General features: G+C 49.7%; 1 protein-coding gene across 3 annotated transcripts in view; it reads left to right on the top strand.

Moving 5' to 3' along the window:
• PLXNA2 (plexin A2) overlaps positions 1–18,092 on the top strand; it is a 169,871-nt gene that overhangs the window by 110,396 nt on the left and 41,383 nt on the right. For all 3 annotated transcript variants that reach the window (XM_057400688.1, XM_057400687.1, XM_057400689.1), the window contains exons 11-16: positions 942–1,038; positions 1,617–1,810; positions 6,894–7,045; positions 10,415–10,532; positions 13,879–14,015; positions 17,359–17,526. In XM_057400688.1, the coding sequence (XP_057256671.1) occupies positions 942–1,038; positions 1,617–1,810; positions 6,894–7,045; positions 10,415–10,532; positions 13,879–14,015; positions 17,359–17,526 (866 nt within the window). The remainder of the gene's footprint in view (positions 1–941; positions 1,039–1,616; positions 1,811–6,893; positions 7,046–10,414; positions 10,533–13,878; positions 14,016–17,358; positions 17,527–18,092) is intronic.

Here is an 18,092-nt window from a genome sequence, read left to right as displayed (position 1 = left end):
ACTTTTCCTATCCAAAGAGATTTATAAACATTAGAGAAGCACTTTTATTCCTGTTAGGCTAATAGGAAGTGGTAGGTGGAGTATGTAAGGGCCATGCGGTACTCACAACTTACCACTTGTGCAGAAGACCTGGTTTCACACCAACTCATTACAACCCAGGCCAGGCGAATCAGTACAACTGAATGTAGAAGTTAAAGCTGTACAACTACTGCACAGGGGACAGTCAAAGTAATCTGCTTTGGTTTTATCATCATTCCCTCATTCCAAAGAGGTAGGAATGTTCGCTCCCCTTTTTAAGTCTCTTTAGCAGCTCTTGGTTTGCTGAAAGAGAATAACAGAAAAAAAAGCCTCATTGGTGCTCATTGTGAGAATGGGAATTTCAGATTCCCCTGGGAATTCACCTAAAGCATCCAGATTCCCTCAGCCACAGCCCCCAGGATGTCCATGCGAAGGTGAATAATTCGATCCGGTGCTACCCTAGACTGGGCTGAAGCAGAGATTGGGAAAGGACCTCTCTGCACCATCTGTCTTTTCTCAGCTATTTCATCAGGCAGAACATTGCAGTGCAATTTTGGAGCTCCCAGTCACACTAGGGTGCATGGTGATTGTGTGAGAAGATAGCCCAAAGGCAGCAGTTCTTCCACTGTGATTAACTGGAGGGGCTGTATTGATAAGGTGGAGACTGAGTGACAAGAGCAACCACTGTGCGTGGAATAATTAATCTATTACCTCTCACAAGGACTAGATGTGATTTAATTATCTCTTCCTGGTGAGGAAGAGGAAGTCAAAGCAGAACCCTGGAGATGAAGTGTAGAAGTTTGGTGGTTCAGACATCAGCAGGTTTTGGGCAGAGAATAATGGTTTCTTTAAAAAAGAATTCTTTTCCTCTTATTGCCTCTGGTGCATTCTCCAACCATTTCATTCTCAACCTTCTCCTCCAGTATCTCTATGATGGGATGGACATCAGCAACTTAGCAGTGGACTTTGCTGTGGTTTGGAATGGGAACTTTGTTATTGACAACCCGGAGAATCTGAAAGGTAATGTCTGCTTGAGTTGGCTTTCAAGACATGGGAAGGAGGGTGGTGATGGGGCTGGAGTGTGGCTGTTGGGGCAGAGCAGCTTTAGCTGCCATCAGAGGCATTGTGGTCCTGGTGGATCTTGCTGTGGGTAAGAGCAAACTCACTTTGCTCCACTGATAGTGGTGCTCACTAAGTGCCACTGATACAGCCTTGGCTGTGGGAACCACATGTGCAAGTCCAGTCTGCAGCTTGCTAAGCCAAAGGATATTAGATACTAGATTTAGATATTAGGAAAACATTCTTCCTGATGGGAATATGGTGAGACAATGGAAAAGGTTGCTCAGAGAAGCTGTGGCTGCCCTATCCCTGGCAGTGTTAAAGGCCAGGTTGGACTTGGAGCAGCCTGTTCCAGTGGAAGGTGTCCCTGGAAGGTTGGAACCAGATGGTCTTTAGGATCCCTCCCAACCGAAACCGTTCCATGATTCTATGAAAACTCACCAAATGCCTTTGCTTGTTAAGTGCAGGAGCAGCTGCAGTCCCTGTGACTCCTTCAGTTCTTGACTTTGCACTCAGTGCCCGTCCCCTCTTCCCCGCAGTGCACCTCTACAAGTGCGCAGCCCAGCGCGAGAGCTGCGGGCTCTGCCTCAAAGCCGACCCCAAGTTCGAGTGCGGCTGGTGCAGCGGCGAGGCCAAGTGCACGCTGCGGCCGCACTGCAGCGCGCCCTCCGCACAGCCCTGGCTCGACTGGTCCAGCAGGAACGTCAAGTGCTCCAACCCTCGCATCACCGAGGTAAGAGCATCTCTGGTCCTTCTCCAGTCCGAGGCTGGGTTGGAGCAAGCTGCTCTAGTGGCAGGTGGAAGTGGACGAGCTTTAAGGTCCCTTCAACCCAAACCGTTCCATGATTCTCTTTGCTCCAGACAGAATGGATTAGTGTCTGTCTCCTCCTTTGTCCATCCGGTGCTGAAGAACAAGGAATAAAACACTCTACTGCTTCCCATGAAATTAATGTGCGGATCCAGGCACGTGGCTGGGATGCTCAGCCCACTGCCCCACAGGCAGCTGTCACTTGCCAGTGATGCTACCAGCATCGGGGTGACCGCTACGGACTGTTGCAAGAATGCTAATTAAACTAGGGAGCTAATTAGTCTATAGTTGATGCTTCTGCTGTTTCTGTTCAGACCACTGAGGGATGCAGAATGTCTCCCAGGAGCATTTTTACCAGTAAAACTCTGCTCAGTCTGTTAACGTTACCATTAGGAGTGACACTCAGGTGGGGATGAAAGAAGACTTTGGTTTCTCACTTAATTAACTCCTCCTAAAATGCCTCCCTTGCCCTGAGTGTGTGGCCAAAAGAGCAGAAGGTGCTGGATCCAAGTAACCTGTTGCACTGCTGCTTGTGGCGGGGTAGCAGACAAGTTTCTGCCAGCTGAATAAGGACCCCAGTACAAATGGAAGTTGCCCTCTAACTCAGTTTCTACACCAGCTTAGCTGAAGTGACTCATTCTCACATCCCCTGGGAGGAAGGCATCAACCTCCTTTTAATGGAGGAGGGGAGGAAAACGCAGAGGCTGGTGGGGCCATATCGGGGCTGGGCATGGAGGAGGACGTGGCTGTGGAGGGTCCATCCATCCCCAGGGACATTAGCAAGCTTTTGGTATCTCTTTCCTAGACCTTCTCCCCAGCCACCCTGTATGTTTAATGGGCAGGTATTGTGCTGCGTTTTGTGTCCTGCAGAGTGGAGCTTGTGGGGCTGCAGAGGAGCAGAGGTGGCTCTGACCATGCAGAGACATGAAAGCATTAAGTAATGCTGAGACTCTCCTTTGGTGGGTTGGTTTGTTTGGCAAGTCATAGCTATCTTTACAGAGAGATAAGACGAGCCTTACAGGCTTGCCTTGATATTCACCTTGCCCTGCCAGTAGTCAGAAACCAAAGGTTCCTTATCTGAGTGCTGTTCTTCTTATACAAGGTTGTGGTATATGATGAAAGCAAAACGGCCTCTGCCCGAGATTTTCTTCACCATAACCCATTCAGACAGTTACAGTGACAAAGTCTTAGAAGTCATTTATTCACCCCTCCTAAGCTAAGCAGAGAAGGGGAAAAGCACTGCTCCAGCCACCCAGTGACTTGCATCTAAGCTCTGCCAGGTTGGCTGCAGGCATGGCGCTGCCACCAAGTGTTTTATCACCATCCAGCTCGAAAACAACGCTTTTGGTCTCTGTCCAAGGAGAAAAGAGCAAAGCTTTGCTGCTACAGATTTCTTGTCTCCATCACCAGGTCTGTGTGTCAGCCTTCAAAGCGGGAAGCGCAGGGTGCCTTGCCAGGGGATGTTCTGAGTCTCAGGAGATTGCTCTGAATGGATTCAGAGATGTGGGACTCAAGTAGGAAATCTGTGCTTTCCTTGCCAGATTGGCTATTGACCCCCAGAGAGGGTCAGCAATAGAAAACACAGGTTTCAGGGGGATGTATCGTCCCATGGCCTCTGCTGACTGGCAGCGTTCTGAGCTGTGTGATTTGAACACAGTGTTTGGCATTTTTCCTTGAACTCCATCTCCCGCCCTTCTCCGTATGAATTTACAGCTTTGTTTTTACTTATTCTTCAAGAAAAGTCAAGTTTTCAGTTTTCACTGTTGTAGAAAAAGGAGGAAAGGAGCAGAGGGAAGTAGTGGCCTTTTTGTGGGCTTTGACATCCACTGATGGGAAGGGCACTGAGAGGGCTGAAAACTCTTACTCCTAAACACAGACCTTTCAGCAGCACAGGTTAACTTCTCTTAGCCCTCTTCCCCTGGGGGTCTCTTGGAGACCATGAGACCTTTACAGCCTTCATTGCAGTTGGGTCGTTTTTGCTGCCATCTGAGTTGTTTCAGTCTTTTGGGTACCAGTTTGCCATGTCCAGTGCCTTTGGGGGATGCATAACTAGTAAGAAAAGATTCTGTTTGAATAGCCATATGAGTAAATGAGCAGCAGGATCTGTTCAGTCCTGTTTCTGAGTGAGAGGCCCAGCCATCACCCACAGTGTCCCTCTAACAGTGTAAAACTTCCACATGGTCTGTGGTCTGAGCAACAAGTAAATAACCCCCGTTTTCTTGTAAACAAGAGGCACTCTGATCTCCTACTTATTTATTTGCAGGCCTCATTAATATAACATCAGTGCAACAAACAGCTGAAGGGGGGGCAGTGTCAGGCTGAATAATGGAGTTGCTCTGCTGAGATAACAATTAGGCTCTGAATGTGCTATCAGCTAAAGCAGAGACAAGAAGGGATCATGTCGGGATGACAGTGCTTGTGTGCTGGTTCCCTGCTGGGCTCATCAGCTGGGACCCAGCTAGCTTAGAGCTGGATGAAAAAAGACAGAAGGAAGGTAGATGACATTTTGGGAGGGGGCAGGGGTTATGCCATTTATTCTGCAAGCCATGTGCTTGCTTTGCACCCCAACAGATGCTAAGGGGTTATTGTGCAGAATGGTCTTAGGCTCGTGGCTTGCCTTAAGCTCCGGAAGGAAAACCCCATCCGATTCACAGCCAGCCCTAGGTCTCCTTGTGATGTGCACAGACTTCTCCTGGAGGCTAAATATTGCTTTATGTCAGAAATGCTGACCCATGACGCTGAGATCATTTAGCCTGCATTGTTATACCAGTGTCTTCTGCAGGCTGGGGAGGGAAGTGTGCTAGCACTGTGTTGGGGCTCCTGGATCCCTGGGATGGCTTGGATTCCAACCTCAGGGATCCTCAGGATCCCTACCTTGGTTTCAAGAAAGAAGCAGGAACACCAGAAATGCAGTGGTGCATCTGCATCCCTTACGTGGTGTGAGTGCAGAGTGTGAGGGTAACCAAGCTCCTGCCACCAGCCACTTCATCTCTGTATTTGGATCCATTCTGTGAGTAACCCAATTCTTCACGCTTGGAGAAACCCTGGTCCTGAGCAGCAGGACCGTGCTTTGTTAGGGGTGGTGGATTGCTGATTTGTTTCATGCTAGGCGAGGCTGATGCTCAGGAGAGAGGTGACCTGCTCAGACATCAGCAGAAGCAGTGTCCCTGCCTCCCACACCCCACTCCCAGCAGAGGCGCAGACCCCTGAACAGTAGGTGTGGAATTCCTGGTGATGGCCTTGGCTTTAACTTAGGTGCTCTTTGCAGCTTCTTGTGCCCCTCCCCAGAGCTCTGAGCGAAAGCCACTCTGTGAGGTCTGGTGCTTGAAACTTGGGAATATTGCTTCCTAATCCTGTCTGTCTCGGGTGAGGAATATGGAACGTGATCACAGCCAGCCCTGCAGCTCCCAGGACAGGCAGGCTGGGGTTAGGGCAGCCCTGGGCTGGGTTTGCTGGAGATGCCTTGGCCACCACACGAGGAGGTGACCCAGGGATGCTGCTTGGAGGGGTCACCAGCGCTTGATGTGATGGGACCTTTAAGACTTATCTTCTCTCTGTGGTTTTGACTGAATCTCTCCAGCTGTAATTAATCGAATGCATCTGTTCTAACCCTGGGGCTGCTTTGTGGCACAGTTACTTCAAAACTGTTCAATGAGTGGTCACTAAAATCTAGGTCGAGTGGAGGGAGCTCCATATTGGGGATTTTCCAGGTCAGGACATCTTGAAAATACAGCATGAGCTCTGCTTTGTGTGGGGAGGCTCCACTGGCTGTGGGGAGGTCAGGAAACGGTAAACTGGGACTGCTTTTGAACAGTGATGAGACCACAAGTGCAAGTGCTCCAGCAAATGCATTTTAACATACTCTAGGGCTGCAAGGGACAGTTGTAACTGTCAAGTACGTGAAGTGCCGAGCTCAGGTAATTCCCATTACCAGTGCAGGCCTTCAGGACTTGGTGTAATGCAATCCGATGTGATTTTGTAGTGTCTTTAAAGGGCACACAGAGCTTTACGGAGCTAAATGGTACAAAACCTGTGACGTGGTGTGAGTTACAGAAAGCAGCAGCACCACAGAGAGTGTATGGTGAATAAATCAGCAGCCTCAGTCGTGTGGTTGAGGGCAGAGGGAGGTAGAAGTTGGAGTCTACACAAAGGAAGGAGGCGGGGGGTTGATGTTTGGTGTATGGAGCAGGCTGAACCCCAGCATGTGTGGCCAAATCCCATTCAGGAAGAGATTTTGAAGAGCTCAAGTCGTTTGCCAAAGACAGGGCCGGAACAAACAAGCCTGAACAAGATTTCTCCATTAAATTAATTGAATTGCATTACTGTGGATTATGTTTGTTTATGGATAACAGCTGTAGCACGGGGAATACTGGTAACTCACCCAAGAGAAACGATGGACCGGTGGCAGATTAAGGATGACTATTTGACAGTCTTGGGTCCAAATTTTGTGGCGTTGCATCATTGTAATTTATCCTCCTAATTGAAGAGGATAGTGTCCTTAATGAAAGTCTATGGGAGCAGAGATGATTATGGCTGAGGCAGGCTATAAACAGGCAGCTTTAAAGTACACACCTCACACTTTAACATTTCTAAGTCACTTGAGGTGCCAACCCCCTAATAAAATGTGACATTAACGTTCAGGGAGCAGCCAAGGCAGGAGTTACAGATCTCCAAAGCAGCAGGCTACTTCTGAAGGGTAATTTACCATATTCTGGGTGTATAAAAGAAGTCAGTCTCATCCTTCTGCAAGGCTTTCTGGGGGGGATAGCATTGCCCATGCCTCTCGGCCAGCTCAGGGACCATGATGTCCTCCTTTGGAGCATGGCACAGGTGGATTTCAGCATCACTGGGCTTCTCAAAGACATCCAGAGAAGTCATGAGAAGGTGGCAGTGTCCTGGGTTGGGCAGCAGGAGGAGGTGGAGGTCGCAGCACTCGGCATCCCTGAGCAGCCCGTGGAGCAGACGTCTGGACATCAGCTCAGTATCCCTGTGTTCTGTTTCCCTCTAGATCCTGACGGTCTCGGGCCCCCCAGAAGGAGGGACGAGGGTGACCATCCGTGGTGTGAACCTGGGCCTGGACTTCTCAGAGATCGCCCGTGGGGTGCAGGTGGCCGGGGTGCAGTGCACGCCGCTGCCCGAGCACTACATCGTCGCCGAACAGTGAGTGGCTTCATAGACCCCACCTGTGGGTCCCCAGGGCTGGCCAGCCCACACAAAGCCTCTTCCCTGACCCCCAGCAAACCCACCCTCACAGGGAAGAATCTCTTCCTTACATCTAACCTCAATCTTCCCTGTTTAAGTTTGAATCCATCACCCCTTGTCCTATCACTAGAGTTGAAGAGTCCCTCTCCAGCATCCCTGCAGGCCCCCTTCAGATACTGGAAGCTGCTCTGAGATACCCACTCAGCTTCTCTTCTCCAGGCTGAACAACCTGAAGGGAATGAGGTGCTTGGATGCTCTCTGGGGGTGTCCAGCAGCCGTTTAAGCTGTCATTAAGTGTTTTTTTTCCTTCCACACCAGCATTCCTGCTTTGCTAAGCAACTTTTCTGATGAGCACCTTGCTGCTGATGCTGAGCTCTGCCCCTTCTGCTCCCCACTGTATTTGAAATGCAGGCGATGCTGCTGCCCGCACACAGCTATCTGTTAGGCGGGCGAGGCGGTGACAGCCGCTTAATCTGAATGGGCCTCCACTGGAGTCAGTTCATTTATTTCACTAAGGAAAACGTCAACCAAAAATTAGAGAACAGGCACTGTAAGAGAGGATGGGCGAGCAAACCTCCCGGAGTGACATGTGCTCCTGGGGCTGTTGCCAGGGGGGTGCTCAGGGGTGTGTTAAGGGTGATCTGGGCAGAGTAGGAGGGGAGCAATACATGATGTCTTATAGAATGGCTTGGGTTGGAAGGAACCTCAAATCTCATCCAGTTCCAGTCTCCTGCCACAGGCAGGGACCCCTTCCACTGGAGCAGCTTGCTCCAAACCCCTGTGTCCAACCTGGCCTTGAACACTGCCAGGGATGGGGCAGCCACAGCTTCTCTGGGCACCCTGTGCCAGCGCCTCAGCACCCTCACAGGGAAGAGCTTCTGCCTAAGAGCTCATCTCAGTCTCCCCTGGGGCAGGTTAAAGCCATTCCCCTTGGCCTGTCCCTCCCTGCCCTCTGAACATCTCCATGGCCTCCTCTGGACTTGCTCCAGCAGCTCAACTATGAAGGGCACTATGGGCATGCAGAGCATCACTGATGTTATTGCAGGAACAGCTCCAACCACTGCACCACCAGTGCTGTCACTGCTAGTGGATTGGGCTGTTCTGCTGAGCAGTGTTTTGTTTTATTTTTCAAATAAAGGATGGAAGATTATGAAATTATCCTCCTTTGATGGTATGAAACCCTGATTTTATAATCATGACTCTAATTATGGCTCTTGAGCTTTCGAAGTTTGTTAACATCATTAAAACATTTACCCTGGGCAGATAACAGCAAGCATTAGCAGGAGAGCTGTCTTTTAAAGATGAAAACAGATAATAGGACCCTCTTAAGGGTTCTGTGGGCAGACTGAATTCCAAGACTGTAATGACGCACCATATGCTCCAGCCACGCAATCTATCAGCCAGCAATTAGGTTAATGTTGGTGAAAGGGCCACTTAGCCCAGCAATCAGCACCCTACAGCTCTGCCGAATGCATCATTTTGTAACAAGGTACCTGCTGGGAATTTGGCTTTTATCAGGAATTGGGATCAGGTGTATCAGGTAGCTCATGCCCCACCCCGTGCCCCATTATGATGGCTGGTGCTGTACAGCAGCTGCTTTACTGGCAAATCATAGAATCATAGAGTAGTTTGGGTTGGAAGGGACCTTAAAGCTTATCCAGTTCCAACCCCTGCCACGGGCAGGGACACCTCCCACTAGAGCAGCTTGCTCCAAGCCCCTGTGTCCAACCTGGCCTTGAGCACTGCCAGGGATGGGGCAGCCACAGCTTCTCTGGGCACCCTGTGCCAGCGCCTCAGCACCCTCAGTGAAGAACTTCCTAAGATCTAATCTAAATCTCCTCTCTTTCAGTTGAATATTACATATTCAGTAGATATATTCAGTGTTTCCCTCCCTATATAGAACTTGGTGTATCCTTGCTTCTTGTGGGAGAAAACCCTCACTCTCCTCTCCTGCCTGTGGGGTGTCAGGAATCACTTCATCTTCCTTTGTCTATGTGCTGGCAGGAGCAGAGATGATTGCTCTCAAATGCCAGCCCTCCATCCTAGCCCACCGCCTGGCAGCACAGCAACCCTGCCAGGCTGCAGCAGGAGAAGCAATGAAATAGCAGAGAGGTTCACGGGCAATGTCTGGCTCAAAGGCAGAGAGAGGAGCACGTGGCAGATGAAGGCACGCAGCTGAGACGCTTCAGTTCCTGTTCTCCAAAGGCAGCATCTCTCTAGGCAACTCGTTTTGATATGCAGCAATAAGGACGTTCACATTAGAGCTCTTGACTACATGTGTGTATTTGTTAGGCCTCCTGGCATCACCTGTGCATGCTCATCTGCAGGTTATTTTTCTTCCTTTAGTCTATTTTATGTTATTTGTAGTTAATTCAGTGCTGCTGACGGCAGCTGACATGCTGCCTCCACAAATTGGAGCCTTGTATGTGTTGGCACTTCATTGGCAGAGGAGTGAACAGTTTCCCTGCTGCTCTGCAGAGGTGCCTTTAGCCTCATGTGACAAACAATGCTCTGGCTCATCCTCTGACCCCACTGTCAGGGCCAGACACCAAGTGTCTCATCCCTGCGTTCCCCTGCCCCAAGGCAGGTTGCTCCTGTCCTCAGATTTCCAATGCCCAACGGGATTCTCTTGGATTTGTCTTCCCACTGCTGCTGCAGGAGCAGCATCCATCCCCTTTAGGTACAGCTAGAGAGCCCCACCAGCTGACATCCCTTTGCAAACCCCTCTCAAACCTGACAGGCATTCGCTCAGTCTCGTCTCCAGTCAATGTTACACATCCCCTGGGTTATGTACCATACCCACAGGGCCATGAGTTGTTTCCTCATCTTCCAGCCTGGCCTGCTGGGGTTAACCCAGCAGCTCGCCCTGTCCTTAAGTGCCCACAGGGCTGAGCTGGCCCACGGGAGGAGCGGATCAGTGTCTCCCCAGCAAATGCTGCTCTCCAGGGCTGTCTCTATCATTCCCAAGCAGGTTTCTCCTTTTTTTGATTAACTGGGAGACTGCAGCGTGAGCTGTTCCCTTAATGAACTCATCTGTTACTCTGAGGACTTCGCACTCGCTTTGCTGCTGGCTAATATATTGCCATTAGAGCTCTGCTTTGCTCTGGAGTTTACAGCTTGTAATAATTATGTCTAATTTTGATTTTTTTTTTCCCCTTTAAATTATAACATGGGGTAAAAATAGACTCAGTAATTAACTTCCCCCAAAGAGGTAGATACCAAAGTTAAAGAAGAGGGGGAAGAAAGGGAAGGAAAAAGAAAGCCAGCCCTGCATGGGCACTGTTGGCATCTCCTGCCAAAGAGTCCCTGTGGCCTTTCTGCTTCCAGGATCGTCTGTGAAATGGGGCAGGCTCTTCCAGGGATCAGCTCCGGCCCAGTGCTCCTGTGCATCGGAGAGTGCAAACCGGAGTTCACAGCCAAGTCCACGCAGCAGTACATGTTTGTGGTGAGTGTCCTATGAGGGTGGGGGGGTGAGGGCAGCACGTGTGTCCCATGGGAACAGCTGGGTCAAATGGATAGGGTTCAACACCAGAAGGCAGTCCCAGAATTGCCATCTTCCCTGTGGCACTGCACAGTTTTGGCAGCCCAGCCTGTAAATGTCTACAGAATACACGGGATTTAGGTGGGAACCTAAACCCAGGGTTCCCACTGGCTTTGGTCTCAGCTTTGCACCACCAAAGTACTGACAAACTTCCCTACAGTTCTAGGCTCACTCTTTGCAAGCGCACTGGTGTACTCCCAGCAGGAGCCTTACACAGATCATAGAATCCCAGAGTGGTTTGGGTTGAAGGGACCTCAAAGCTCCTCCAGCTCCAACCCCTGCCATGGGCAGGGACCCCTTCCACTGGAGCAGCTTGCTCCAAGCCCCTGTGTCCAACCTGGCCTTGAGCACTGCCAGGGATGGGGCAGCCACAGCTTCTCTGGGCACCCTGTGCCAGCGCCTCAGCACCCTCACAGGGAAGAATTTCTTCCTTACATCTAACCTGAATCTCGCCTTTTTCAGCTTAAAGCCATAACTTTGCTCTGTACCTGGGGATTTTCTGTGCATGAGGAATTGTCAAGGAATTGGAGTCAGCACTGGAAATATTCCTGTTTGCAATGAAGGGATGTTGGTACCTTGGTACGTAGTTAATGGGAGTAAATCCAGGGTGCTGCTTCTTGCTGGTTTTGAAGACATTTTTATACAGACCTGTGTGTACATACAGGCACCAGTATGCCTTTTTGCATGAACCCAGAAACAAACAGGACAGCAAGCACTAGAGACCATCTGCTGCAGCTCGGGTACTGCTACAGACTTAACTCTGAAAACAAACTATATCTGAGTTAGTTTCTGTGTCTCTAGATTTAATTCTACCCTTTTGGATGGAAGGGTAATTCTGCATCCAACTATTATGGGCTTTTTGGTTTTCCCCCCTCCAAGGATGCTGGTTCAGTGTAAGCTTTCTCCCTGCTTCTTGGCTTGGTGGCTTCCATTGGTTGAGTGGGTCATTTATTTCCCTTGTTTAATTAGCAGCCTTTTGATTCATAAACTACAAAGGTACAGCTGAGCTTTCGCGTACCTCCAGTTTTGCCTAAACAGGGCGCTTCATCCTGCCACACTGATTCTGTGCTCCGTGGAATCTGTATGCAGGGAAATGCCAGCACTTCCCAATTGCCCACAATCTGTAAACTAATGGAGAGATAAACCAGGCTAACCCCTGCCACCCCCTATTAGTGTTGTATCCCACACCCTCCCCTGGGGTTTCAGTTATTCCACAACATAGCAGGGGTGCAAAATACCACCACATTGTGCTCAAGTATGCCAGAAGCTCTGATCATCACAGGGCAGTGCCAGTATAGTCCCCAGTTCCCCCATTATCAAAAGGCAGGTTCCCATGTGACACAAGGAGGAATCTCTCTTGCTTTGTGTTAAATAATAACCAGGAGCCAGCGGAAGGTAATTGTGGAGATGAATCTTGGAGGAGTATCTTGCAGGAACCCAGTAACATATGCTGAGCACCATCATCCTTTGCATTATTGCTTCTGATTTCCAGCACTTACTTGATTAGATCGTTTCTTTTTCTCAGGCACCTAAAACTTCCAGCACATCACTGCCTTTTGTTAGTTGGCCTTTATTTTTCTCTTTAGTGCTGCCACAGATTCCATTACAGCTGCTTTATGCTGTTAAAGTCAGTAGTAAAATTGATTGGTACCTTAAAGCAGAGCTCTGTTCTGACCCCGTGAGGGTTTATACCTTCATGAGCTCATCTGGAGCCTGACATGGTGCAGGAGCAATGCTGTCACCTGAATTACACCCATTTTATCTGGGGAGGTGGAAGCTTGGAGCCGTCTTGGTCTGTAAATCTGTCATAATTATCACCAAATCAAGAGCTGAAGATGGAAAATCTTTATTAAGCTCTCAGGCCCTCATCCAATGCCAGCTGCAACCCAGCCTTAGGATGGGGCTGAAGGAGGAGGGAGGCTGTGGTGGGCTCTCTGCCTGCAGTGTCACAGCATTGCAGCTTGCTCCCAACTCACTTTAGGGCACAGTTGCCAGTGTTGGGCTGGAGGCTGAAGGAGGTTTCTGATGCAGAATTGTACATGGAACATCCTTTGAATGTGGTGTTTGCATTTTGAAATTGTTCCTCTTGGTTGTATGAAATGGTCCCCAGCCTGCCCAGTGTAACCATTGCTATCCCCATTCTATAGTCTGCTATTGCCATTAGCCGAGGTAACCATCAAATATCCTCAGCTGGAAGGGGACCCATAAGGATCATTGAGTCGACTTTGACCCCAGCTAGAATAAGAACTGGGAGCTGCCAATGAGCAGCTGAAAGATGAATCTTTCCCTCCTGCACCATTATCCCATAATAGCCCGCAACAGGGTGAATTGTATGTTTTATTCTCTGGTCTATTGAGGAGTCAGGGTCAAACAGGCCTGAGCTGCTTTGGCAAATGCTGTGGCACCCAGAAAACACATGTTGCATTGTGAAACCAGTAAAGAAAACAGGACAAACTCTGGGAGCTGCCAAGCAGGTGGTGCCAGGGGAGCAGAGCTGGGAGGCTGCCAGGCTTTGCAGATGAGAGTCATAAGGAGGGGAATGCGGAAGCATTAGGAAAACAATTTGGTAATATCCACTGATTGAAAACAAATAGAAAGGTGCCTGCTGTCTGCAGACTCTATGAAGAGGGATAAAAGCTCACCCGGTGCAAGGTAGGATGAAGACATTGCTGCAATAACATCACCAGAGAGATGACGAGTGGGATTTGTTTGCTAAGGATGTCTGTCCATCAGCAATGGGAAACAGGCTCTGCCCCTACAATACCACCACAGGGGGTTCATGTTAAGCTGGAGCTGCCTTTTGTTAAAGGCCTGTAGTGTTGCCCATGACCCTGGTGGGGGTTTTTTTGATGCGTTACCACATTGGCAAACTTGAAATATTTAGGTTCAGATTTCCAGCATGGCAGTTTGCCAGGCTTAGGATATATACAGCTTTTGAAACTGCAGTGCAAACAGCTTACCTTTGTGTAAAGACTGAGTTGAAGGTAAATACCTAATTTTGCCAAGGCTAAATTTACACTCAGTTTGTTGAACCACATTTTATCTTTCAGAGCTGTGTTCAAAAATGTAGCAGGAGATTTGTCACATATCCAGGACACATCTTCTCTTTTGCTTTTCCATTCTAAAAATGATACCTGCACTCAGCCAGAGCATAAAGATACTCTGGAGAGGATGTTTCTTTGTCTGGCGCAGTCCCTGGACTCACAGCATCTTCCTTCAGAGCACTGAGTTTGTCCTTTGGTTTCTCCAGACTCCAGCAGTGAGTTTCCTGAATCCAAGTCGTGGTCCAGAGTCGGGAGGGACAATGGTGACCATCTCCGGGCACTACCTGGGAGCCGGCAGCCGCGTGTCAGTGCTCCTGGGGAACCAGACCTGCGAATTCTACGGGTAAGGGATCGAGCCGTGTCATGGAATTCTGTGTCCTGGAACCCCAGACTGGGTTGGGCTGGAAGGGACCTTAAAGCTCATCCAGGTCCAAACCCCTGCCATGGGCAGGAACACCTTCCACTAGAGCAGCTTGCTCCAAGGCCCGTCCAACCCGGCCCTGAACACTGCCAGAGATGGGGCACAGCATCCCGGTTATCAGGGCTACAGCACAGTGTATCTCCTGTAGCTGAACACGCAGCCACGGCAAAAAAACTCATGTGGGAACCCCTGAAGGCTCCCATTTCCTATTACCTGAAACCATCTTTGCCATACTGTGACTGAGCCTTGCTTAGCAAGGGAGGGACTGCATGAGTATTAGTGCTTCCATTATTTCACATTTCCTGCTGTTACAATGTTAACTGGTCCAAACGTCTTCAGTGAACATCACTGCGATTTCAGAATGTTTATAATGGTGATCAGGACCTGCCCTGAGCCTGGTTAATCTGAAGAACATGCAGCATTTATAAAGAACAACTGGTTTCTCTTTTCACAGATCAACAACTTGCATTACTTTTATTGCAGCCACCTGCACATCCCTCAACCTCCCAGAAATGGTCAGAACAAGGGGTGGGCTTCTGTGTGGCAGAGCAAAGCGAGGATGTGCACACACCTTCTTGCTGAGAAACTTTCACAGCCATCCATCTCCTCAGGGATTTCTATGGCAAATTTGCCTTTTAGCCAGCAGTGTAAACAGAGAGCTGACATTTGCAGGGTTTAATGGGTTTTATTGGGGCTTAGTTAAAAAAAGATACACGCCGTGCACATCTGCGTGCATCGTACATCTGTGTGCATACACATCTATGCCCTGTACCAACCCAAAGGTGACAGGGTGCATTTCAGAGCGTGGGGAGCCTAAGCAAAGTGGTGTGATGTGCAAAGGGACTGTCCGATCAGGCTTCCCAGGAGGAACCATGGAAGTTCCTCGGAAAGAAAAGACCCCTGAAGGTGAATTTCTTATCTGGAAGACTGAGAGGTTCACTATGGGAGCTGTGGATGTCGAGATCATACAATCACAGAATGGTTTTGGTTGGAAAGGACATTAAGATCATCCAGTTCCAACCGCCTGCCACTGGCAGGGATGCTCCCACTAGATGAGGTCGCTCAAGGCCCCATCCAGTATAGCCTTGAACACTGCCAGGGATGTGGGAGCATGTTGGGATATTAGTGCTTATTCTGCATCCATCCTAGAGTGGTGCTTCAGGACGTCCCAAGGTCTTCAAGTGCAGATCAGTTCACTGTAACCAATGCACCAACATTTCTTCCCTCATCCAAAGCAAAGGTGCCAGATTGCTGCCCCAGATGCACGCGGGTAACAGTGTTCCCACCGACAGAAGCAGCCTTGGAAGCTGGCCTGCAAGCAGCATCAGCCCTGTGGTATAATCCCTTAAATATATGATTATATTCAGGCAACCTGCAGACAGTGACCTGCAAAACCTGGAAGAATTGTGAATAATCTGTATGGTCTAATTACAGCAGGCAAGCAGAAACTTAAACAAAGCCAGGGCAGTGTATGAATGGCACCATCCTTCATGTGGGGTCATGCTGTGCACTTTGTTTTGCTTGGACTGTTTGGAGGCAATGAACTTCAACTGGACTTGAGGGTGTGGGGGAGCCTGATTAGATGAAGCAGCTTCTAATGAGATTCACTCTAATTACAGCTTCCTCCATTCTCCCCTCTCTGCTCAGAGGAGTGGGTAGATTCACCATGACGACATGCTAATAGCATGGAAAGCTAATTAACTGATCACAGAGAGCTGAGAGCAGCCCTGCCAGCAGTGAGGTGTCGCTCTGGATCTTGTGCCAGAGCTAAGCAGGCACTGTAGACTAGCAGGGCTGGGCAGAAAGCAGGCAGCTCTTCAGCAACCACAGAAACACATAGAGAAGCACCAAGGAGGGTGGGGAAATGCACTTCTCAGACAAGGATGCCATTGTGGTTAAATGAAACCTAGGTGGAGAATAAGAATGAGACCAGAGGGGAGGAGGAGAGCAGGAAGGGGTAGACAATTGCATCAACAGAAATAGTCCAGTCCAATCTATTTGAGATATTTTAGGAAGTTGTTTCTGTTCCCTGGGTTATGGTGGATGGGCGTGCAAAGGTGTGCCCTGGGAATATTGCAGTACCTGCTTTAGATACCCCTTGGAATGCCCAGTGCCAAGTGATGTGCCTGTACTCCTTAGGGAGTGTCTGAGGGACCTTGGAAGGGGCCCACAGAGCATCCCCTTACCCAGGTACAGACACCAGAGCCTTGCTGGAAGCAGAGCAGGGGCACGGCTGCACTTGGGCCTCCAATATTCATGCTTCTTGAGCTGTGCAGCCTCTAAGGGTGAGGATGGGGAAGAGTGGACATTAAGTAGTGCCAGGTTTTGATTTGAATGCTGTGCTGCAGAGCTGCCTGCCCTCTCCCCTGTGAGAAGCAAAAACTAAATGGGCCACAGAAGCAGCATGGCCTTTCTGGCAAGCCAGAGGCAGGTTTGGGCAGGCAGGACAACCCACAGGTGGCCCTACAGGACACCGGCCTTCAAGGGATGTTGCTCCAGCAGTTTTGTATGAGCAGTGTCCAGGCTCACCACAGAGCTGTGCAGATCCTTGCAGCTCTGTCCCAGCAGCGGGAGCATCGCTGCTTGGATCTCATTCCCCTTCATCCACCCATCCATCCTTCCCTCCCTCCATCCCTCCATCTATCCCTCCATCCCTCCATCCATCCACCCACCAGTGCCTTTGTGCTTTGACAGCTCCTCTCTTCTCTGCTGCCTTGACCTCTGGGGCTTCACTGAAAGCAGATGGTCTGTTGTGTCCAGCCAGCCAGTGCCAAGGCCGAGGTCACCCCTGCTTTGACAGGGACACAAAGGCAGAAGGCAGTGGTGACGGTGGCATCGCCCTTCCCAAGGGGCTTCGTGTGCTCCATTATGCTGCTCACAAGAGCCCATGTATGCAGTGGGGTGGGAGGGGAAGAATTTAGCTTTTGAGTGAGCTTATGCATCCCATTTCAAAAGCAGCCATCTGTTTTCACATGCCCAGCAGAAGGCAGCAGGTTCACAGAGGGATGCAGGAGGCTGCAGTTTGGCACAAAGAGTAATTTCAGGGAGCCTGCACTTCTCTTTTGGTGGGCAGACAGAGTCCCTTTCCATGCCAGTGAACCTCTCCTGCCCATCTCAGGAGCTCAGCCCCTTTCAGGTATCAGAGTGTAGGGCTGGCTGATGGCTCAGCCTTTTAGTGAGCTGCAGGTCAGCACTAGGACCAAGGGGTTCCTGCCCTTATGCTGTGACTGCCCATTAAGGCTTCCCTGGCTTCTCTCTTGCACAGGCGATCCATGAACGAGATCGTCTGCGTGTCAGCTCCATCAGCCCATGGCCTGGGGGCTGTTCATGTCTCTGTCAGCGTGGACCGGGCTCAGCTGGAGAGGACTTTGCTGTTTGAGTACATTGACGATCCAAAGGTGCAGCACATTGAACCTGAGTGGAGCATTGCCAGGTAACAAAAAGCTCTGACATAATTTCCTTGGCAAGCAGGAGGGTAAACCAGCATGCCTGGTCTGGGTTTTCTCTCTCAGCCTGTGATCTGCCAGGTCAAAAGAGGGTCAATTTGAAAATGCACATCCCATCCTGGATTTGTCAGGGCTGTGCGTGTGCAGCATTTGCAGTTACCAAAAATCAGGTCCAGAGTTACTATCAAGTAGCTGCGATTACCAAGGCAATTACAACAGCAGCAGTCTGCCCACAGATTCTGGGAGCACGAATAAAGCCAAGATCACTTCCATCTGCTGAAGAAGTGCACAATTGCTCATTAAAGGCTCCTTCTCATAGTCCTGCAATAAAACAAAACCAGCAAGCACCAAGAAAGGAAAAAGCTGATGCTAATCAACACATAGTGTTTATTCCAGATTCACTGCTTGGTACAGAGTGACCGGTGCTGTCACTTCACTGTGGCATCATCACTGCTAAAAACCCTATGCCAGCCTCATCCCCTGGGGTTACTTTAATGGTTGTGCTCACACAGGCTGAAACATAGCAATTCATTTCAAATTCCAACTGTTTTTT

The sequence above is a fragment of the Pezoporus wallicus genome, unplaced genomic scaffold (genome assembly GCF_028554395.1).
Source record: "Pezoporus wallicus isolate ANWC-B61680 ecotype Strahan unplaced genomic scaffold, APGP_CSIRO_Pwel_v1 scaffold_7736, whole genome shotgun sequence".
In the NCBI taxonomy this organism is placed as follows: domain Eukaryota; kingdom Metazoa; phylum Chordata; class Aves; order Psittaciformes; family Psittacidae; genus Pezoporus; species Pezoporus wallicus.
Note: the sequence above shows the minus strand (reverse complement) of the source record. Positions and strands in the feature narration are given on the sequence as shown.